The 23827-nt window shown below is 40.2% G+C and overlaps 1 protein-coding gene across 3 annotated transcripts in view; it reads right to left on the bottom strand.

Annotated features, from left to right (window-relative positions):
- The window catches only part of ANO3 (anoctamin 3), a 403783-nt gene that overhangs the window by 93590 nt on the left and 286366 nt on the right, over positions 1-23827 (bottom strand). For all 3 annotated transcript variants that reach the window (XM_030560189.1, XM_030560192.1, XM_030560190.1), the window contains 2 exons: positions 12495-12653; positions 5734-5834 (listed from right to left, as the gene is read on the bottom strand). In XM_030560189.1, coding sequence (XP_030416049.1) covers positions 5734-5834; positions 12495-12653 — 260 coding nt within the window. The remainder of the gene's footprint in view (positions 1-5733; positions 5835-12494; positions 12654-23827) is intronic.

The raw sequence follows: 23827 nt of genomic DNA, 5'->3' as shown, positions 1-23827 counted from the left end.
TTGGGACTTAACTATCTTATGTAGTATCTGCAAATTTTGCCACCTCACTGTTTACCCTTTTTCCCAGATCATTGATGAGTATGTTGAATAGGACTGGTCCCAGACAGACCCTTGGAGGATACCACTATTTACCTCTCTCCATTCAATTTACCTCTCTCAATTCAAACCTTTCAATTTTGCAAGTGACTTAGGCCCTGATCCTGCAATCTCATGTAGGGTACTGCCTGTATGAATCAATTTGCTGGATCATGGCCTTACTTTGTACATACAAGTCACCAAAGGGTATAAGTTGCCTACTTTATGCTACTGTGTATTAAGATAAGAGTAAAGCAATGTTTTTGACTATCAGTACTAAAAATAAATGGCTAAACTCTTTTTAGCCAATTTTCAAGAAGTATTTTTGCAGGAATATTAAACATAAAAAATAATACTTCAGTTCTGGATGTTAAACAAGTGAGATCCTCATCGGATGGTAACGTCACAACCTAGAATACTTTTTAGGTACTTCGCAGCCTGATTAGTGATGTTACTAAACAGAGTTGCAAAGGGAGCACAGAAACCACAGAAGTTAAAGATTTTTTTTGATATTATAGTTAAGAAACATGACTTCTTTTGTTACCTTTAATTACCCTTAACTGTTCCACTCAGAAGGGGTCCAGCTGAGCTACAGAAATAGGTCATTTACTCATACGTATTGTAATTTCTGTTTTACAGAAGATATTTGTTGCGCATGCATGAACATCTTTTTGCTCAAGTTTTAATATTATATGGCTAAGCTGCAGCCTCTCAGACATATCTTTTAAGCATGCAACATGTTTCTTTAATAGAACATTCAGGCATATCCCATTAAAAACATAAGTATAAATAATTTATGATCCCTAATGTAATCATGTGAAAATATTGAAATGTCAAAGCATTAAAAAACCTTACTGATAACTATTCATGTATCACTTTTCTTTTTACATTACATACCAAACTGAGCCTCAAAGATCAATTGTCAGAAAGAAGCTGGGCAAATAACTGATTTTTTGGTTTACTGGTGGTTCCTTGGCCAGGGTTAAGGGGACAGAAACGAAAAAACCTTTTGGTTCAGGTGGAACAAAAACAGATTTTTTTCAGATTTATCAGCAAGTTGAAAAAAGTGGGAAAAATTTCAATTTGGGTTAAATGAAAGATTTAGTTAGACCCAGCTCTGTGACTACTGAAGTATTTCTTTGAAGTTATTCCGCTTCATATAAGAGATTAGGAAAAATATTCCCACCCAGAATACTCCATACATTTCAACATTTACAAAATGTTTTTTTTCCCCATTCAGACAAATAATTGGCTGAAAACAACAAATTTGCTGTTTCAGTCAACCTGAATTTGCATTTTTCCATGAAAAAAATTGTTTCAGCCAAATTCTCCCCCCCCCCCGCCACACCTAGCTGTAGTAGTAATACATAGTATGCACTGAAGTACTTTTTATCAGTAGAGTTAGTTTGCAGTTTTGCATTGACTTCACTGAGAACAGGCTCTGGGACTTTGGGTAGTCCCTTGGGATGGAAACATAAATGATTTTGGTCCTTCTCGGCTACATTTATGCTATGTCTAGGGCCAAATACTTCCCCCTTTCATGGGTAATTCTCTTGATTTGAATGGGACTTCTGACATAGGGTGACCCAACTGCAAATGTGAAAAATCGAGATGGGGGTAGGGGAGAATAGAAGCCTGTATAAGAAAAAGACCCCAAAATCAGGACTGTCCCTATAAAATCAGGACATCTGGTCACCCTATTCTGATGGGAGATGTGTATTTAAGACAGAGTTTAGAGAGAGAGAATATTTTATCTGAATTCACGGCCTTTTTGGCTATGCCTACTAGTGGTATCATTAAAGAGCAGGATTGTGACACACTCTTACATCGCTGAGCAGGAGAGTAAGGGGATGTAACACATGAGGCTTGATCCGTCATGGGTCAAGCACAGCGGGAAAAGCAGCCTCTGTGTGGGGCCACTACTCCCTCTCCCATGCAGATGGAAGGGAGTAGGTGGCTAGGCTGGGGAATGGGTAAAGCCTTAGTTCTTGGTAAGCCAGAGAGGAGGGGAAGGAATCTGCTGGTAGTAGAGAGCATACTTTAGGAGATAACTGTATTATTCCGGTGTATAATAAGGCTACCTCTCTTCAAGAGATGAGAAGTGCAGTTACCTCAGCAACAATATATAGAATATATGTTAAAACTGCTTAGAAAATGGTTATGTAAAACTTCAGCACAAGTATGCACTTAAAAAAAAGCCTGTTTAATATATGTATATTCTGTGTATGGAAGCAGTGTAAGTTTGCTTTTTAGAACCTACTTTTCAAATATGTGAAGTGAAAGAAATATGAATGAAATAAAGCAAAGTAATAGCCAAGGAACCGATGGCTATGAAACAAAAGAAAAGGGGGGGGGGGGGAGTCAGAGACTAAATTTTATTAAAAAGTTGGTTTGAATGCCTGCCTAAAAAAATTGCTAATTAGACCCCAATAAAATTGTTAGCGTATATGAATATTTGTAGGAACTGGACCTTATTTCATAAATTTCTCTCTAAAGTAAGGAAATCAGCTAGATCAAATATCTAAATAATCATTGTACTTTAAGTCTTTCTAACAATAACAAGATGGGAGAAAAAACTGTATTAGGAAATGGAAAAAATGATTAAAGTGAAATATACAATTAATGGACCCAATCCAACAAATACGTTTATGCATGTGAGTAACTTTATGCATGTTAGCAGTCCCATTCAAGTCACAGTCATAAATGTAGGACTAGGCCCAAATTACATGACCTCACTGACTCCCAAAATATTGCCCTTTTTTTTTTTTTTTAAAGTCAAAGTGAATTTAACTAGCATCCAAGCTGCAGGACTAGTCACGTAGTGGTTTATTTTTATGCTGTATTGCGTGCTGTGTATAATTCCCGTTCTAGCTATCACACTTCAAAGGCAGAGTAGAATGCCAGCTATGATTCCTTCTATAAAACACTAATCAGTTCCCATGCTCTTCTTTTATTAATTTGTTTTTCATTGAAATAAATAAGCAGTTATGAGAAGGCTGGGTTGTTTACAGAACTGCTAATGAGAGCATTAATCACACACTGTCACTGATTCACTCTCCTCTGCCTTTGGTTGATGGCTCACTTGCTGACAAGATCAGAGCTAGCAGACAACTATTCAGTTCTGCTCTCAAATTAAAAAAACAAAAACAAAAAGCACTGTTTCTTTTCTGTTTGTTTTTTGATGGTGGTTGTTCAAATATTTCAGAGTGTTGAGCCTAAATTAGCAATAATACAATTTGGAAAACTTGCACTTTTCATCCTAAAAGTGCTCCAAAGACATTAGCCAATTTGATCTCAACATTCCTGTCAGCTAAGAAAAAATATAATCATCTCTTTTTTTTAACATGGAAATTTTCCTCACATTTCAGACAATTGACTTCAGTTAGATCAGAATCTCACCTAATAAAGTCTTGATTTAAAAAAAAAAGGGAAATGACCTGAATTTACATACACAACCTCAGCTTGCAAAAGCAAATTGGTTATTTTGCTTCCACAATTTAGTAAAGACAATTAAAACAGGCTCATGTAGTTTTGCCAATGCAGCAGCAGGAGTCAAACAGAACCAGGATTAGAATGCCAAACTGTCACTCCTCTAATCAGACCACTAGGCTGCATCACGCCCCCATGACAAGACAGACAGGCAGCTGACTAGCTCTAAGAGCCCATTTTATTATATTTTTACCAAGAGCTTTTTACCCATCTTGCTGAAGTAAACACCAGTTATCTGGCACAAAGCCGAAACAAGTTGCTGGTGACAGAGCCAGCATCTCTAACAAATTAAAGAATATCCAGAACATCCCTATCTTTGTGCAAGAATAGTTGCAGATTCATCAAGACTAGACACGGGAATAAATTCACACTCTCGAAGCCCTGAAGAACATCTTAATAAGACAAATTGGAATCCATGTGTACAGTTTGCAGTAGCTGACTGGGAAATTCAGTGATATTCCCCATCAATCACAAGGGAAGACAGCAACTAATAACTGGTGAACTATCTAAATGAATTCCAATCTTCAGTTAGAATTCCAGGGCAGATGTCCCTCTCATATGATAAAACTTGCTCAGGGGGAGGAAAACTGAGAATCCCCTCACAGAGAGTTTCTCCTTGATTGTCAGCAATGGGGTTGCTCTCCAAAAACAGACTGCTGAACCCACCCCCCTGCCCTGTGGAACTCGGGGGATCATTTGGAGACCAGAGTTATTTGTGTAGAAGCCTCTTGCTTCTGCACTAGTTCCAAAACAGTTGTGCTACCCCAGCATAGACTGCTCTTGTTGACTGGTAAAAAGCCCATTTTGTTTAGTGTCTTAAAATGCCAAGAAAGAAAGTTTGTTAGGGTCCTGAAATTTAGAGAAAAATGAATATTTGAACAGGTTAACAATGAATCATTTAAGTGAGAGAGAAGCACATATAGCAGTATCAAAAAATCTTCCTTAATCACATGGCAAATGATTATTACTCAAGTTGTTCACTATGAAAACGGATTTGTGAAAAGATTCAGTTAAAGAGTTTAAATTTCATAATGCTCTGGTTTAATGTAGGGATGGGTACTCAAATCTATTTTCAGTTGAAGACAGACAGGCTGCCTGTGAGTTTTTGGGTGAAGTCTAAGCTTTGGACCTATTTACATGAAGGATTCTCTCTCTCTCCCCATGCCATACTGTCATAGTTGAAATCAGCAGAGACACTTGAGCGAGAGCCCCACTAATTTAAGTGACAAGGATCTGCTGTAAGGGCATTCTCAGTGAGGCACTCTCACTTTGGAATTTGATTGCCACCTTGGCCTGATGTATCCCAGATCCAGTGAGTTTCAGCACACAGTACAAGGGTCATCTCCCCTACCCCAGGCATTTAAAAATGATGGGAAATTATGAGCATGGGGAATTGTTGCAGGGGTGTGGGAATTGAATATTACATCTACTGGTTTCCTGGAGATAAAATTAAAAATAACCTATTTCTGTACGTACTGCAAGAATACATTTATGTTGTAATTTTTAAGTTAAAAAAAGTGTTTAGAGTTTATGGACAGGCTGCCTTTTAGCATTTGTATAGATCTAAATAAATAAGGAGACTGAAGATCATCAATCTGGAAACAGGAAGTGAAGAGAATTCCAGGAACACAAGAGCTCTGGCTTTCTCTAGTATGTCAGGGTTTTATCTCTGAAAGAGTGAATATTAGTTGACTCTGTAACTTCTCTTGCCTTTGGATATAATTCCAGTCAAGCTCTGGCTGTGATCCATCATTCAGAAGAAGATTCCGTGCTCCTAAGCCTAAAACCACAAACCACAGATCTTTTGAGACCATGAAAAGGACCTCCATAAAAGGTCTTGCATAATGTGCACGATTTGCTTTGAGCAGTAAGTTCTTCAGGGATATGTGAGATTGTTAAGAAAGTAAGCTTTTGATACAGTTACTGTAGGTAAATGTGAAAATACAGTGGCCTCTATCAGCCATGTTTTTACCCCCAAAATTTGCCTTAAAAATTATTGTTTTTGAAGAGATCAGAAGAGAGGAATTTAGTTATAATGCAGTAGGCGGCAGGTTTTGTTCCGTCTGAATAATAGGAGGGGACTCCATGTTACCTTAATAAATGAGGAAAACCAGTTAAATATAAAGCATGAAAATCAAAGCATTAAAAATAAAATAGTTACCACAATACCTGAAAGGCATCCTGATGTTCATTCTTTCTGCATATTTGCACAACGTATCCCATGGACAGTGAATTTTAACAAACATTATATCGGTGCTTGTAATAGCTGGCTGCAATGGGTGATAAAATAAATATATATTAACAGTTGAGTACCCTGTGGCAGTCTGGTTTCTGAAAACATGCCTATAGGCCAACTTCTGCTCTCTGAGATGTGCGCTTTGCTCCCACTAAAGTCTATGGCACCATCTGGAGTCCTAAGTAAAGAATAGTACATGATAATATGTGCACTGCAGTTGCAATGAGATATGGAAATGAGAACAATCAAAGACATCTTCCAGTCTATTCTAGTAACCATACAGACTGCTATTTTCTAGTGTTTTATATTTATAGTCTTATTATGAATGTCTTTAAAGATATGGCTTCCATCACTGCCTTTGGAACACTATTCCAAAAGGCAATAAGAGGTTGGTCTTTAGATACATTAGGAACAAGAGAAAGATGAAGGTAATTGTAGGTTTTTTATTTAGCAGGGAAGAAGAGCTCAAAACATCAAGATAAAGAAAGTGCTTAACATCTATTTTGCTTCAGTCTTCACTAAAAAAAGTTAATGGTGCTCATACTCAACACAATTAATATTAAAAATGGGGATGGAATGCAAATCAAAATAAGGAAAGAATAGGTTAAAGAATATTTAGATAAGCTAGATGTATTCAACTTGGCAGGGCCTGATGAAATTTATCTTAAGTACTTAAACAGAAGTCACTGAAGCAATCTCAGAACTGTTAGCAATTATGTTTGAGAAATGATAGAAGATGGGTGAGGTCCCAGAGGATTGGCAAAGGGCAAATGTAGTACCAATCTTTAAAAAGGGGAACAAAGAGGATCTAGGAATTATAGACCAGTCAGCCTAACTTCAATACCTGAAAATATACTGGAGAAAATCATCAGTGTGAAAGGACCTAGAGCATAATAAAGTTAAATCCGTATTGGCTATGCCTTGTCAAAAGCAAATCATAGAATGTCAGGGTTGGAAGGGACCTCAGGAGATCATCTAGTCCAACCCCCTGACCAAGCAAGACAAATCCCCATACAGATTTTATTTTTTACCCCAATTCTCTAAATGGCCCCCTTGAGGATTTGAACTCATAACCCTGGCTTTAGTAGGCTAATACTGAAACCACGGAGCTATCCCTCCCCCTAAACCTAATTTACTTCTTTGACAGGGTCTGTGGCCTAGTGGATGGAGGAAGCAGTAAATGTGATATTGATCTTAATAAAGATTTTGATACAGACCTACATAAGCAAACTAAGGAAATGTAGTCTAGATGAAATTCTACAGGTGGGTGCAGAAGTGGTTGAAAGACCATACACACAGAGGTTCACTGTCAAACTGGGAGGTCTTACCTAGTGTGGTGCCACAGGGGTCAGTCCTGGGTGTGGTGCTATTAAATATTTTCATTAATGACTTGGATAATGGAGTGGAGAGCATGGCTTATAAAATCTGCAGATGAGAGCAAGTGGGAGGGTTGCAAGCACTTTGGAGGTGAAGGTTAAAACCTAAAATGACTGACAAATTGGAGAGTTGGTATGAAATCAACTAGATGAAATACAATAAAGTAAGAAGTACTTCACTTTAGGAAGGGGGAAAAAATCACCTACAAATTGAGAAGGACTGGCTAGGTGGCAGTACTGCTGAAAAGGATCTGGGCATTACAGTGGATCACAAATTGAATCAGTCTCAACAATGTGATGCAATTGTGAAAAAGGCTATTTACTAGAGTGCACTAACACAAGTGCTGTGCATAGTACATGGGAGCTAACTGTCTGTGGCCATGTGGGACTCACCCCTGTGGCGCCTCTTGCTGGTGTCCTGGGAATTTGCTCTTTTCCAGACCCCAGAGCACCCCCTGCAGGCCGGTGTTCTACTTGTTGCTGGTCCCGTGTCCCTCTCAGACCCCAGTGGCCTTTACCCTAGAGCTGCCCCATGGCAATACCCCACCCAGTCTCCCTGGGTCTCCCCTCTCTGGGAAACCACCAACCCTCTAATCCCCACCTTGCCTCAGTCTGGGCTACTGCCAGTCATCCCTAAGTCCCCGTTCCCTGGGGTAGACTACAATGTAAAAGCCACTCATCATAGGCAAGGGGGTTCAGACCTGCTGCTTTCATCTGCCTCCCAGTACCTCTATGGGCCTTGGACCAGGCCCTGCAGCCTGGGGAGCTGCCAGCCTGGAGTTCCCCTGCTCCTCTGGCTCTCCCCAGCCCTGCTTCACTCCTATTATCCTTTCTGCAGGCAGTCAGGCCCTGCTCCCTCCCAGAATGTGTTTCCTGGGCCTCTGGCTCACAGCCTTTTATACAGGCCACCTGTGGCTTCATTAAGCCAGCCACAGCTGTGGTTGCTTTCCAATCAGCCCAGCCTTTCCCTTGCCACAGTCACAGTTTACTTGGTCCTGCTTTGGCTCAGGGGGCTGGACTCAATGACTTTGAGGGCCTTCCCATCACTACCTTTCTATTTTCTTATTATTACTGTTTCATACATTGCTCCTTCCTGGTCAATATTTCAATTTCAGATTGTTTTCCTCCAGATGTATTCACTTGCATTTTTATAGATCAAACATTTTGGTGGGGTTGAGTCTTTTCTTCCAAGAAATGGACCTTTCAAGGTCCATTCTTAAACATTTTGGGAGAGATTTTCAAAGGCCCAACAAGCAGTTAGATGCGAAACTATCATTAAAAGTCAATAGCAGCGGGGTACCTCATTCCACGTCTTTGGATTTTTATTTTATTTTAAAATTAATATTTTTAAACAATTTTTTTATAGATGTAACAAGAGGTAGTTTGGATTCATAAGTGAGATGTTTATTTTTTCTGTTTTAACCCCCCCCTGCAGTTTAACTCAAAAAAAAAACTTTCCAGCTGGTTGCTGATTACTTTTTCAACCAACGCAGTATCTCCAGAGGGAAACTAATATTAAAGTAATTGGCAATGCAGCAGGTCGTAAATCATTTTGAGTATACATTTTTATTATTCTTCTTTCTGTCAGCAATCTTCTTTGTTTTAATACCTGCCTTTCATCTTCCTTCCCTCTCAGTCCTCTTTACAAGTTTTAACTGTGAGAGTAGGAACTGAAAATGGTCTATCACTACAGACAATTGGATTTTGAAAGCCTACTGTTAATACACTCAAAGGACAAAATTAAGCCCCTGGTGAAAGCAGGTACAACTTTTAATGCAGTTAACAGGAGTTGTACACATTTATGCCTGTGATTAATTTGACAATGAGACTTTACATAAGGAATGTAAATAATGAAATGTAAATATATGTAAATAAACTCATTTATCATATTCACTCTGCTGGACATTTCCTCAGAACTAATTAAAACAGCAAGGAAAAGATCATCATGAGAGGATTTAAAACAGATTAACACAAGAAGTCACCTATGCACTGGATCTGGTGTAACACCTACTGTAGATTTTTGGTAATAAGTTTCTGCCTTGGTTATTTCAGAGTACTGGTCAGCAATGGGCGGTGGGGGGTGAGGGTTTGTCAATCAGGACATGAGAATGGTTTGCTATGGTGTATGTATGGATGGGGGATCATTTTTACTACTACCTATTTTATTTTGTTTACAAGTGAAAGGATTATAAAATCTTATGCTAATTTTTTTAAATATACACTTAGGACCTGATCTTGCATCACTGAGTGAGAGTAAGAACTGAGACTATCTCAGGTCTGAGTGTCTCATGCAAGCAGCAAGAAGGACATTAGAAAGTAATTCCATCAACCCTCCTTCATAGTTAACATGCTTTGTGTCTTTATCCCTCCTCACTTCTTTCTCCTTGTTTTAACCAGTACCAGTACTCTGAGTAAAATTCTTCCCAAGACAATCAAGTTGCAGAAGGCTCCGAACACAATGGCAAAGCAGAACATCCTCTGTTTGGGAGGAAGATGGCTGTGAAGTTGGCATATATGGGACTCTCACCCCTCCAATGCCAGCTTTACATCATTCAGCACAAAAAGGGGATCCGGATAGCCCAGAGAGCCCAGTGAATCTGACAAAAAGAGAACAGAGCCACTATTCCACTGCAGGGAACCGGAACAGTTGGTATAAAGGGATTAATTACAGAGATGCCCTACACTGCTTGTTACTTGGTGGTGAATTCCTATCTAGTCTTAGCATGCTGTGGAAAGGATTGAATTGCATCCACTATGCTGACAAACCGCTTTCAATTTATAAATATTGGCAGAAGTCACTTATCAGTGGACGTGATCATGCAGTTCTTACTCACTGAAAACTACCATGCTGAAGCCAAAGAGCATTTTGCCTGAGGATAGATAGTTGGGTCCATGACAATATTTCTTACACACATCTAAAAGGAAATGCTACTTTTATTCTATAATTCTTGAAGGAATATTAATCATTTCAACGCTTAACCTTTAAGACAGACAAGATAGGTGAGGTAATATCTTTCATTGGACCAACTTCTGTGGTTGGAGAAGACAAGTTTTTGAGCTTATATAGAGTTCTTCTTCAGGTCTAGTTAAGCTTGAAAGCTCAATTTTTTTCCCATCACCCAATAAAAGATATTACCTTTCCCACCTTGTTCTTCTAATATCCTGGGACCAACTCATGTGGCTACAACAACACTGCAAACAACCTTTAAAACACAAATAATAGGGAGAAAATGTTATCTACATAATACTGGAAGGGCACAATAATATATGCTTTTAACTATATAGTCTTTGCGTGGCAGCTTGCAGGGTGTCATATTAAGGGGACTGAAAAAATAAAGTGAATTTAAGAATACATTACAATTAAAAAGATTTACAGTTTTGTTTTAAGTCATTTTACAGACTTATAATGTTGCTTTGCTTGATTTTTTCTTTCAAAATGATGGTTTTGCATCTAAACTTGTCAAATTTAATTTTGTTAAGAGAATGAACTGATATTCAAATCAAATTCTGAATTTAGAAAGCTTTAATTTTCTAAAATATTGATTGTTAATAGGCTTTTGGGGATAATAGTTCTGTTTTGAAAATATCAGACATTTTCAGATTTTTTTTCTGTTTTGCTAGATTGAATCAAAATAGTAACAACAATATTAAATACAATAATTTCAAAATTAGCTAATTTAATTGTCAAATTAGCCGAGATTGTGTGTAGATATGTGCAAGAATGACTTGAAAGAGTCTAACAACTTCGTTTAAGACAGACCCTATTCTGGTCTCCATTTAAACTGGTGTAAATCAGGAGTAATTCCACTGAATGCAATGGAAGTTCACAAGTGAGAGGAGAATAAAGTGCAGAGCCTGCTTCTGAATTGAGTCTGTACATAAATATTCCTGCTCTATAATCTATAATTCAAAAACCAGAACATATTTTCCTAGCAGGATTTCTGACTTATTTTGAGCTATTACTGCTATCAGAGTAGCTGTATTGGGGGTTGTATTTGGGGAAACATTATAGCAGCGGATAAACATCCTATTTTATCTTACTGCTATCCTTGGCCCAACAAAGCCATCAATTCAGCATACTGTTAAAATAGTTCTTGGGGAATCAGATGGGACTTATCAACCTCATCATCTCAGAGTAGAGTATCAGAGGGGTAGCCGTGTTAGTCTGGATCTGTAAAAGCAGCAAAGAGTCCTGTGGCACTTTATAGACTAACAGATGTTTTGGAGCATGAGCTTTCATGGGTGAATACCCACTTCCTCAGATGCATATAGTGGAAATTTCCAGGGGCAGGTATATATATGCAGGCAAGCTAGAGATAATGAGGTAGTTTAATCAGGGAGGATGAGGCCCTGTTCTAGCAGTTGAGGTGTGAAAACCAAGGGAGGAGAAACTGGTTTTGTAATTGGCAAGCCATTCACAGTCTTTGTTTAATCCTGAGCTGATGGTGTCAAATTTGGTGTTTTCATCTGCAAATTTGACACCACCAGCTCAGGATTAAACAAAGACTGTGAATGGTTTGCCAATTACTGAACCAGTTTCTCCTCCCTTGGTTTTCACATCTCAACTGCTAAAACAGGGCCTCATCCTCCCTGATTGACCTACCTCCTTATCTCTAGCTTGCCTGCATATATATACCTGCCCCTGGAAATTTCCACTACATGCATCTGACGAAGTGGGTACTCATCCATGAAAGCTCATGCTCCAAAATGTCTGTTAGTCTATAAGGTGCCACAGGACTCTCAGAGTAGAGTAGAACTCATAGAGTAGTGGGTGGTAAATGGTTCTCTCAAACATTTACCCTTTCAAAGTTTCTCATGAGAAAACAGATGGACATTCCATCACCCCAGAAGAGCCAATACCTGGTGGTGAAGACACTTAGCTGGATGCTGGGATCCATATTCAGGTCCCTGGTCTGAATCAGTAAAAGAAAATTGGGAAGGGACTCTGAGTCTATCAATGCTGTTTGGGCTGACTAGTGAGTGGACTTCAGTTTTTACTTCACAGTGTTCCCATCTGTGCCAGCTGGAAGAGTGAGAAAGAAAACTAAGTAGATAGAGCCCATTTGTCCACTGTACTACTCCATACATCAGTTCATCTCCACTGATTTAAATGGAATAATGCTAACATAAACAAGATCAACATAGTGGTGAATCTGTCCCTTATTGATTTAGATGGTAACATATAGCACTAAAATCCTGGTCAGCAGTTATAATTTTGAAAGTCTGTTTGTAATAAATTAGGAATATTCTTAACATTTAATAGCTTATCACAGTAATTTATAGGTCATATCAGAATAAATATATACTGGAAGACATACCTCTCTTTCTAACATTAAGCCCTCTGCCCTCAGGTTCTTTTCAAAAGTGTTTCTTTTTTCTATTTGTAGACTTGACTTTTTATAGACCAAGATGTAATCAATGCGCTTTTTACCATCTTTGAAGAAGAGGCCTGATGATGCTATGGCATTCATCTCATTCTGAAAAACAAATAAAATTGGTTACAAACAGGATTATACATTAGAAAAGATGTAAAAATTAAACAAATACTGCACAGTGCAAGGCATGCGCTCATTGAATTGCATGCGAAGGGGTAATTGGAAGGGCAGGCATGGACAAACCTGACAATTGTTCTCCAGAATCTCAGGTTTAATTATAACACACATTTTAGCTATAACATTTGCAAAGAAAACCTTCAAGCATGAAATGAGTAACAGATGCCTGCATCTACCAGAGTTTTCAGAAAACCTCAAATAGCAGCTCTGAATTATGAAGTCTCCCCCTCCCACTCATTTAAACAGATACTACTTCTGATGCACACAACTATTTCACTGCTTATCACATCATTTAAGAAAGGAGAAGAGAGGATGTGCCAACGACAAAGTTCTTCACAAGCATTTCCCAAAGTGTAGGAAGCAAATAGGATAGAAACATGCATAAATCAAGATGTGTAGGCCTTTAACACCACATAGCAGGTGGAAGAAAAGATTGGTTTCATTCTTCTGAATAAGGACTCAATTTTCAAATGTTTGGGAAACACTGACATTGTGTAATAAAGACTGATTGGCAAACAAATAATATCAAAGACATGGCAGAAAACTCACTTTAGGGATAGCCTACACTGGCAATGCTAAAGTGCTGCCATTGCAATGCTTTAACATGGCTTGAGTGGTCACGGGGCTCTAAAAAAACACCAAAGTAAGGGACATAGCTCCCAGTGCTGGGGCACTGTTTACACTGGCGCTTTACAGCACTGCAACTTGCTGCCCTCATGGGGGTGTTTTTTCACACTCCTGTGTGAGAAAGTTGCAGCACTGTTAGTTGACTCAAACCCAGTGACAATCTTATTCACTCTTTTTCCCAACAATAAAGATACTTTATTCTTTCAAAGAGCCAGAGGAAAAAAACAAAGAATGGTAATAATTGCAAGAAGCGTTGTTTTAGGACCCTATAATGCAAACACTTAGAAATGTGAATAACCATATGCACAAGCATAAGAACATGGGGAAAATTACTCTAAGTGTTTGCAAGAATGAGCCCAAATTTGTGAAAATTACAGGGTTATTACAGGCATACCATCATAATGCTCCCCTGTCTTCTGGGGAGCATTATGATGGTATGCCTCTGAAAAGTCAGGCTAGAACCTCATCTTAGATGGAAGTCTGGAGTAACACTAACAAAAGCAGAACTGGGACTGTAGTCTCCCACAGAATTTTGGAACGGCTGATGGTGAGTAAAGTTGTATTGGGGAACAATTACAGCAGTGGATAAACAACATATTTTATCTTCCTCAAAAAATAATAAAAACCATTTGCTGTAAAGAGTCACCATTGCTTTATTAGTCTCCATGTGAGGGTTTGGTTTAATTAAGTGTTTTTATTTGTAATTTTTAAGTCTTTCATAACTTCCTCCTTTTATGATTATACCCTGATCTCACTATAAGGAACTTGGCTTTCCAGGTCACCACTGGAAGTAATTTTTTTTATTTTTATATTTTATTTTCCTCAGGAAGCATAGCCTTTTCTGGTGTCACACCAGATGCTCCGAAAGCTAGAAATCTAACAATGAAGCCACCCACAAAACCCTCTGGGAAAAAAGGAGCATGGATCTTCACTGAGAAGTCTGAAGGAATGTCTAACATAGTGAATGCTTATGGGAAGGGGGTAGGTTTAGAAGATAAAACAAAAAAAGAGCAAGTTAAAAATCACTTAGAAAAGTTAGATGCCTGCAAGTCACCAGGGCCTGATGAAATGCATCCTAGAATACTCAAGGAGTTAGAGGAGGTATCTGAGCCTTTAGCTATTATCTTTGGAAAGTCATGGGAGACAGGAGAGATTCCAGAAGACTGGAAAAGGGCAAATATAGTACCCATCTATAAAAAGTGAAATAAAAACAATCCAGGAAACTACAGACCAATTAATTTAACTTCTGTGCCAGGGAAGATAATGGAGCAAGTATTTAAAGAAATCATCTGCAAACACTTGGAAGGTGGTAAGGTGACAGGGAATAGCCAGCATGGATTTGTAAAGAACAAATTGTGTCAAACCAATCTGATAGTTTTCTTTGATAGGATAACGAGTCTTGTGGATAAGGGAGAAGCGGTGGATGTGGTATACCTAGACTTTAGTAAGGCTTTTGATATGGTCTCGCATGATATTCTTATTGACAAACTAGGCAAATACAATTTAGATGGGGCTACTATTAGGTGGTGCTTAACTGTCTGGATAACCATACTCAGAGAGTAGTTATTAATGGTTCCCAATCCTGCTGGAAAGGTATAACAAGTGGGGTTCCGCAGGGGTCTGTTTTGGGACCGGCTCTGTTCAATATCTTCATCAACGACTTAGATGTTGGCATAGAAAGTATGCTTATTAAGTTTGCGGACGATACCAAACTGGGAGGGATTGCAACTGCTTTGGAGGACAGGGTCAAAATTCAAAATGATCTGGACAAATTGGAGAAATGGTCTGAGGTAAACCAGATGAAGTTCAATAAAGACAAATGTAAAGTGCTCCACTTAGGAAGGAACAATCAGTTTCACACATACAGAATGGGAAGAGACTGTCTAGGAAGGAGTATGGCAGAAAGAGATCTAGGGGTCATAGTGGACCACAAGCTAAATATGAGTCAACAGTGTGATACTGTTGCAAAAAAAGCAAACGTGATTCTGGGATGCATTAACAGGTGTGTTGTGAGCAAGACGTGAGAAGTCATTCTTCCACTTTAGTCTGCGCTGGTTAGGCCTCAACTGGAGTATTGCGTCTAGTTCTGTGCACCGCATTTCAAGGAAGATGTGGAGAAATTGGAGAGGGTCCAGAGAAGAGCAACAAGAATGATGAAAGGTATTGAGAACATGACCTATGAAGGAAGGCTGAAAGAATTGGGTTTATTTAGTTTGGAAAAGAGAAGACTGAGAGGGGACATGATAGCAGTTTTCAGGTATCTGAAAGGGTGTCATCAGGAGGAGGGAGAAACCTTGTTCACCTTAGCCTCTAATGATAGAACAAGAAGCAATGGGCTTAAACTGCAGCAAGGGAGAGTTAGGTTGGACATGAGGAAAAAGTTCCTAACTGTCAGGGTAATTAAACACTGGAATAAATTGCCTAGGGAGGTTGTGGAATCTCCATCTCTGGAGATATTAAGAGTAGGCTAGATAAATGTCTATCAGGGATGGTCTAGGCAGTATTTGGTCCTGCCATGAGGGCAGGGGACTGGACTCGATGACCTCTCGAGGTCCCTTCCAGTCCTAGAGTCTATGAATACACACATATGGAGTTCACCACCCCTCAAACAAGAGTTTCAGCTTGACCACTACACTGCAAAAGAAAGATATGCTGTACCAGCATCACACGTGGCCAAAACCCCACTTCTGTTTTAATGTGCATTTGACATACAGGAGATTTTCTTGATAAGTTCACATGATTCAAGTAATTTAAGTTATTCATGGTGGGCAGGGGTGGCTCTAGGAATTTTGCTGCCCCAAGCAAGGCAGACAGGCTGCCTTCTGTGGCTTGCCTGCAGACGGTCCGCTGGTCCCGCGGCTTCGGCGGACCTCCCGCAGGCATCTCGCCGAAGCTGCGGGACCAGCGGACCCTCCACAGGCAAGGCGCGGAAGGCAGCCTGCCTGTCACCCTCGCGGTGCCGGTTGAGTGCCCTCCGTGGCTTGCCGTCCCAAGCACGCGCTTGGAGTGCTGGGGCCTGGAGTCACCCCTGATTGTGGGAATTACAGTACTTGAAGTTGTGTGCGTATTTCTGTAAACTTTCTCTTATGATAAATAGAAATACTAGTTTCATTAGGCTGTGCAGCACTGCAAGTATCCCTTCAAAATACATGGTAAAATCTTCTAATACCATATACCACCAACTTAAGTACTTCTGGATCCCTGAAAAGCCATCTACAGAATCCAGTCGGTTACAAAATATCAACAACCACCTCCCAAAAGCACAAAAGTAGCAGACACAGAGAGAGTAAAGCAGTGGTACTCAAACTTTTGTACTGGTGACCCCTTCACATAGCAAGTCTCTGAGTGTGACCACCCCTTATAAATTAAAATAACTTTTAAATATATTTAACTCCATTATAAATGCTGGAGGCAAACTGGGTTTGGGTTGGAAGCTGAGAACTCATGACCCCCATGTAATAACCTCATGACCCCCTGAGGGGTCCCTCTACTTCCCTGGAGTAAAGGTTTTGGAGAATTACAAGAGGTCAGGTAAAATTTTGAATCTTGCTACAACATTTATTTTGTTTATTATAATATTCTCCATACATGGTTCTAAATTCTACAGTGGACTTATTGTCTAATATAGTAAAGAGAGTAGGAGACCTGAAATGAACCACATCTCACCCCGCTGGATGTTCAGTACTGTGGGTTCTGTTTTAAAACTTACATATTTCACATACATTAAAATCGTTGCTTTCATAAAAAACCCTCTCCACTGTGCTGTTACTGACACATAATCCATTGTTTAACTACTGATCTTTATCAGTACTGATGTAAACTCAACTGCTTAATGCTTTTCTGAACTCACGGATAGCTGTTAAGCACAAAAGGTTTATGCAACTGCAGAACTGATTATCTATAAAGGACACCATAGAAAGGGTAAATTATACGTCCGATCCAACCGTTGGATTAAGAGATGAACTAGAACTGAACCCCCCCAAATATTCATAGTTCAGATAAAACAGAAACTTTATACTAAATATCTCTTGATTTACAAAAACTAAAGGTAGCAAATGAGGTGTTTTTGCAAACCAAAAATCAAAACAGTCATTTTTAGTCCATGTGAAGCAATCTGAGAGCAACTTCTCATTTAGCAATGTTATTTAAATTAGGCATTGCTCTTCAAATCTAGGTTTCATGTTGGAAGTCATCTCTTGCCCTGAACAGCTGGTGATGGTGTCATGTTTTCCTTCAAATTTTTCAAAATCACACACAAATGGGCTCTGGGAGATGTTCACTATATTAAGATCTTTGGACCATATGGAAATTTGAAGTGTAGTTGTAGTCAGAAAAAGTAACAGTAAAAACATCATTATATTTTTCAACATATACATACTGCAAAATTAACTCCTGTATAACAAGGTGTAGCAAAGTTGCTGCCCCAACAACACCCTCTCCCGGCTGGATATGGCATCACAGCCCAGTTGCCTCAGTTCTCCCCCACTGTCCTTTGCCCTACTCCATATGTAGGACTGTCCTGATCCTCCAGCCAGACTACTTTACAGAGTTCTGCCCCTTCTGGAGACAGAATCCTTTACCAAAGTTCAACAAAAATGTATGCAAAACCAAACATTCAGCCCTGCTGGGCTCAGCTGGCAGCCACTTTGTAACAGGCATGCCTCTGCTGTGCTAGACGGTCCTCTTGTCTAGCCACAGGCTTCTATGCCTCAAATCAGCCCCATAGCCCAGCGGCTGGGAACACTTCTTTCCTCACTCAGGGGTTCAAGCAAGCTACAACTCCTCAGGTCCCCGTCTCAAGTCAGGCTTCCACCTTATCCCTGGAGAAGACTATCTGCTTTTCTCTAATTCTCAGCAGTCTTATGCTGCTTCCCAGAGAGAGGGACCTCTTTCCCACCTCTCCCCTGGGTCTCCACCTGAGCTCACCCGTTCTTTATGATGAAAAGCTCTCTCTCTCCCCCTCTCCCAAGCTAGGCTTTCTCTCTGGCCCATTCTCCAGGTGCAAACAGGGCGATTAATTGGCTTCTCAAATCCACAGCAATCCTTTCATGGAATGTGAGGGTAAACATCCTATCAGAAAGGGACCATTTAAGATTTATTCATCACTTAAAAACTCAGTGGAGCCCTGTTTTAAAGTGAGTTTCTGGCCTTCATTTGTTAGTCTCTAAGGTGCCACAAGTACTCCTGTTCTTTTTGCAGATACCGACTAACACGGCTGCTACTCTGAAAAAAGAAAAGCTTGAAAGCATGAACTTTACAGACTCAAAAACTGGAAAGCAAATAAAAAGAATCCTAAACTCAGTGTTTTTTGATTTGGTTGGGTTTTTTTTTTTTAAATCTGGTTTTTAAGCCAAGCCCATGATTTTTGGGCCTGGCTCATGGTGTTGATGATTCTGAGAAAAAACAATTGTTATCCTTCCAAAGCTGAAACTTTGGGTGATTGGAAAGGGCAGAGAGCTGTCTCTTTGACTTGCCTATAATTATGCCTATGTTAATTACTCAAATAGGTACTGAAAAAATGCATGTACATGTACAAATGCATATTGACTATAGTATATTATATATAGTTTTGTTTCCTCCACTATAACAACCCTGCCTTTTGCCTGATTGAGGAACATAAGGCCAAATTCTGCAGCTTCCTGTTTGAACAGTACCTTACTTTGTGAGCATTCCCCATGATTTCTGTGGCATCAGTGGGATTCCTCATATAGTAAGGTACTATTTGTAATGTAAGGGTGGCACACTCAGGTCCATTGGGATTATTATAAAATAATTTCAGAGGCACTGCTTGCAAAGTAAGGTACTACACTCACCATGAGTAACAATGGCAGAATTAGTCAAATAGGAATTAAAAAAGACCTTCTACTGAGTACACTTTATACTAGGGTGAGCAAATTACGGCCCCGGGGACTGCATCTGGCCCTCCAGAAATTTTAATTTGGTCCTTGAGCTCCCACTGGGGAGCAGGATCCAGAGCTTGTCCCGCTCTGGCTCTCCAGCCAGGGAGTGGGGTTGGAAGCTTGCCCCACTCTGTGCAGCTCCTGGAAGCAGCAGCATGTCTCCCCTCTTGCTCTTATGCATATGGGCAGCCAGGGGACTCCGCATGCTGCCCTCTCCCCAAGCGCCACCACCACAGCTCCCACTGGTCAGGAACCATGGTCCATAGAAGCTGCAGGGGCGGTGCCTGCAGACAGGGGGGTATGCAGAGGAGCCGGAGGGGGTACATGCTGCTGCTTCTAGGAGCTGTTGAGGCAAGCCCAGAGCTTGCACCCTTGACCCCCTCCTGCTCCCCACCCCAATCCTTATCCCCCTCCCGCCCCCCAAATCCCTCAGTCTCAGCCTGGAGTACCCTCCTGCACCCTAATACCTCATCCCCAGCCCCACCCCGGAGCCCTCACCCCCAGCCAGAGCCCTTACCCCCTCCTGCATCTCAAGCTCCAATTTTGTGAGCATGCATGGCCCGCTATACAATTTCCATACCCAGATGTGGCCACCCCTGCTTTATACAGTAAGCTATACAAGTTGAAAGCTATATAGGAGGCTACTTAGTTGTACTGGACATTAAAATGTGTACAGTAGAATTCAGAGGAACAGGAGAAAATTAGTGCTGCTCTTGACCTAACAAACAAGAGACACTTTCTGGTGCTGATCCAATGAGTACTGAGAGGAAAAAAACAAGCTAAATCTCAGAAAGCATAATCTGAACTAGACTAATATGTCTTTAATTTGTTTTTTTAATGTGGTTCAGAACATATCTAAAGTAAATCACACACATCTCTTAGGATATTTTTAAAATTTATTTTGCAATCATACTACTACTAAAACCATGGGAAAAAAGTGACAAGGCCATCCGAAAAAAAGAACAGATTGCATAATTAACAGAGCCATCTTTCTACAAGAGAGCAAAATGCTGATTACAAAATAATGAAGACTAATGTGAGGACATATAGGTAATATTGTTACACATTAAAACAAAACCAGCTAACAAGAAAGGCTTCCATTTTTGTCTAGCTTTTCATTTCCTCCATCTTTCCAGCCTTTACTTTTTTTAAAAAATACGCACACAAGATTAGGTTACATTGAAATTAAAATAGTTGATTTGTACATTGTATAAACAAAAAATATTGTGACAAAGTTGCTCCTCTACTTTGGTGGGTCCTGCGCTTATTGGCAGATTTGCTCACCTCAGTGATCTTCCCCTCTTGTGGAACACACAGTCTGGGCCAGCTTCTCCTGTGTCTGATCAGGAGTTGGGAGGTTTGATGGGGGAACCCAGGCCCGCCCTCTACTCCAGGTTCCAGCCCAGGGCCCTGTAGATCACAGCTGTCTATAGTGCCTCCTGTAACAGCTGCATGACAGCTACAGCTCCCTGGGTTACTTCCTCATGGCCTCCTCCAAACATCTTCTTTATCCTCACCAAAGGACCTTCCTTCTGGTGTCTGATAATGCTTGTCCTCCTCAATCCTCCAGCAGTATACTCTCTCACTCTCAGTTCCTTGCTCCCAGTTCTGCACACACACTCTTTCTCCTCTGGCTCCTCCCTACCTGACTAGAGTGAGCTCTTTTTTAAACCCAGGTGCCCTGATTAGCCTGCCTTGATTGGCTGCAGGTGTTCTAATTAAAAGTAGCTATTTCCACTGCCTTCTAGAAAGATCTTAATTGGCCCCAGGTGCCTTGATTAACCTGGAGCAACTGCCATTTGGTTACCAGGGTCCTAGGGATTTGTTTAGCCTGGGGCTAACATACCTGTTTCTCAGTACTTCACTGTAGCCATCTGGCCTTGCCCCATCACAATATTGATACAAAATCTGTACTGAAAAATAATGTTCCCTATTTTTTTATTGCTGCTTTATCATTTTGATTAGCCTATTATTTTTATTTAGCATCTGCACTGCAAAAATATATGGAAGAAGTCGCAGTTGGGATTAGGGCTATGTTGTTACGAGAGACTGTCACTGCCTTGAGTTTAGGTTATTTTTCCCTCCATTGCTAAAAACTATGTATATTAGAGGCAAATTCAGGGTAGAGCACTGAACATGTGGTGTCCAGTAAGTTTAGCAGAGAAGCTACGTAGCATTAAAAGGACAACTGTTGCAAAGTAAGCTGGTAATTTATATTAAGTGATGAACTTAAAAAAAAATAGACAATATCTGGTCAACCAAACCTTCCAAACCATGGAATGCATAATAAGTAAGGCTACGATTGTCACGAAGGGTGTGGAAGTCACAGAATCTGTGACTTCAGCCCACAGCAGCCGGGAGTTGCGAGGTGCCTCCTGGGTATGCCGAGGTGCTGGGGGTGGTGTGGGGACCTCACAGCTGAGTTCCCCATTTTGTCACAGATATTTTTAGTAAAAAACTCAGTGACAGGTCATGAGCGTCCATTAATTTTTTTTTTTTATTGCTCATGACCTGTCATTGACTTTTACTAAAAATATCCATGACAAAATCTTAGCGTTAATAATAAATGACATTGTTTAGCTGCAAAATGGAGTGTGGTTTATACAAAGATGGGCAAGGCACACCTAAAGAAGAACATATATATATTCTTGCTCATATTCAACGAGTAATATATAATATACATACCATTAAAATAAGATCTACCCTGCCCGAACCCAAGATGGCAAATAATAATGCCTATTTATTAAATAGAACTTTTCATCAGTAGATCTCAAAGTGCTTCAAATCTTTTAATACATTTATACTCAAAATATTCTACCCCGTAATTGCTATTATACCCATTCTACAGCCAGGGAATTGAGGCACAGAGAAACTAAATGATTTGCCTAAGGTGACACAGGAAGTCCATGGCAGAGCAGGGAATTGAACTGTATCTCCCGTTTCATAAGACAGTGCCCTAACCACTCAATCATCCCTCTTGCCCAGGAGATGGAATAAGTGACACACCCAGTACACTTAAACTATCGAAAGTTATAAATAGCCCTGGCAGAGAGGTGTGATTAGTGTGAAGAGTGAAGGTGACTTAGGTGAAAGATAAATGCCATCCACCTGCATCAGTGGGTGAAGGAACTTGATGGGGCTTACAGTGAAAGGGGGACAGCCCCAGCAGCAAGGAAGGGAGGCACTTGCCAAAGGACAATAGGTAGCTTCTCCTACTGTGAGAATCTGGCACCTATTGGCCAGCTGGGAGAAAGTGGTGTTGATTGGCCAGCACACCCCAGCCCTAGGATTTAACCAGGTGCAGGGGCCATGTTGAGCCTCTTTAGGCTCCATTCCAGCAGCCCATCCTACCCACCAGAATGAGGAACAGGAACCAGGCTAGAGAGAGAGTTTGGGTCTACTAAATTTCCTATTTAAGGGGTCAGGAAGGATTTTTTTCCTTCCGGGGCCAATTGACAGAAGACCAGGGAGTTTTTTTCCTTCCTCAAGCATCTTCAAGACACAATGGGGTTACGTGGAAATGTGCCTAATATCTAACTGAGGTACTGGGGTGGTGTAGTTTATTTGTCACAACTTATGGCTGCTTTGCAGTTCAGTTAAGAGAACAAAATGAACAGTTCTCAGAGGAAAAAGACCTGGGATTTTGGCGATGGGCCTTGGGCTCATGTGATAGGGTGAGAACTTGGGGTCCTTGTGGGCCAAGTTCCCCATCCCGCTGCAATCTCTGTTTCCCTCATGGGGGAGGGGGAAGATTGATAGAGCTGAGAGAGCTGAGTCCTGGGAGGTAGGCTGAAGACAGCCTACCCCAAGTTTATAAGGTAGGAGCCCTGTAACTCCCACACTGGAACCAATTAATTTCCTGGTATAGAATAGTATGAGTGAGTAGCACCCTGCCCTGTTTTAAAGTTTAATAAAAGTTGACACCTGCCACTTAATTCCATGCATGTGTCTGTCTTGATTTTGCTGCTATGTCCACATCAAAAGTAAGTATCACATGGATATCACCACTGCATACAGTTTGTGTTGTGGAGGTGCACACAGGTACATACACAAAAACATACATACATGCTATATTAACAGTGCATCTTTCAGTCAGCAGCTTTGCCTCATCTTTTGCAAATGAACCATTACTCTCACATCTCAAATAAAGCACAGTCCAACAGCTGATAAATGCAATACATTCACCATACACCGCAGTATCTTAGATGCCTAACAGTATACCAGATGGTGTGAACTCAAAACAATGTTATATCATAATACCAGGGGGCATTAGTTGCAACTGAAGTATGTAGCATTATATAATACCACCTCACTCTTATATAGTGATTTTTAATCAGTAGATCTCAAACCACTTCCAATCTTTAATGTATTTATTCTCACAGCAGCCCTGTGAGCTAAGAAGTAAAGTGAGATTATGATGCAAACTGTTTGGATTTTAGTTTGTTGACAGTTATACATTCTTAATATGTTTCAATTTTCTATGCATCATGGCCGAGGAATGCATTAAAAATGAAATGAAAATCAATGATTATGACCATATATTAAGTTCCATTTCCAAACAGACAAAACTAG

This window comes from Gopherus evgoodei, chromosome 4 (assembly GCF_007399415.2).
Source record: "Gopherus evgoodei ecotype Sinaloan lineage chromosome 4, rGopEvg1_v1.p, whole genome shotgun sequence".
Lineage (NCBI taxonomy): Eukaryota > Metazoa > Chordata > Testudines > Testudinidae > Gopherus > Gopherus evgoodei.
This window is presented reverse-complemented; position numbering and strand designations above follow the sequence as displayed.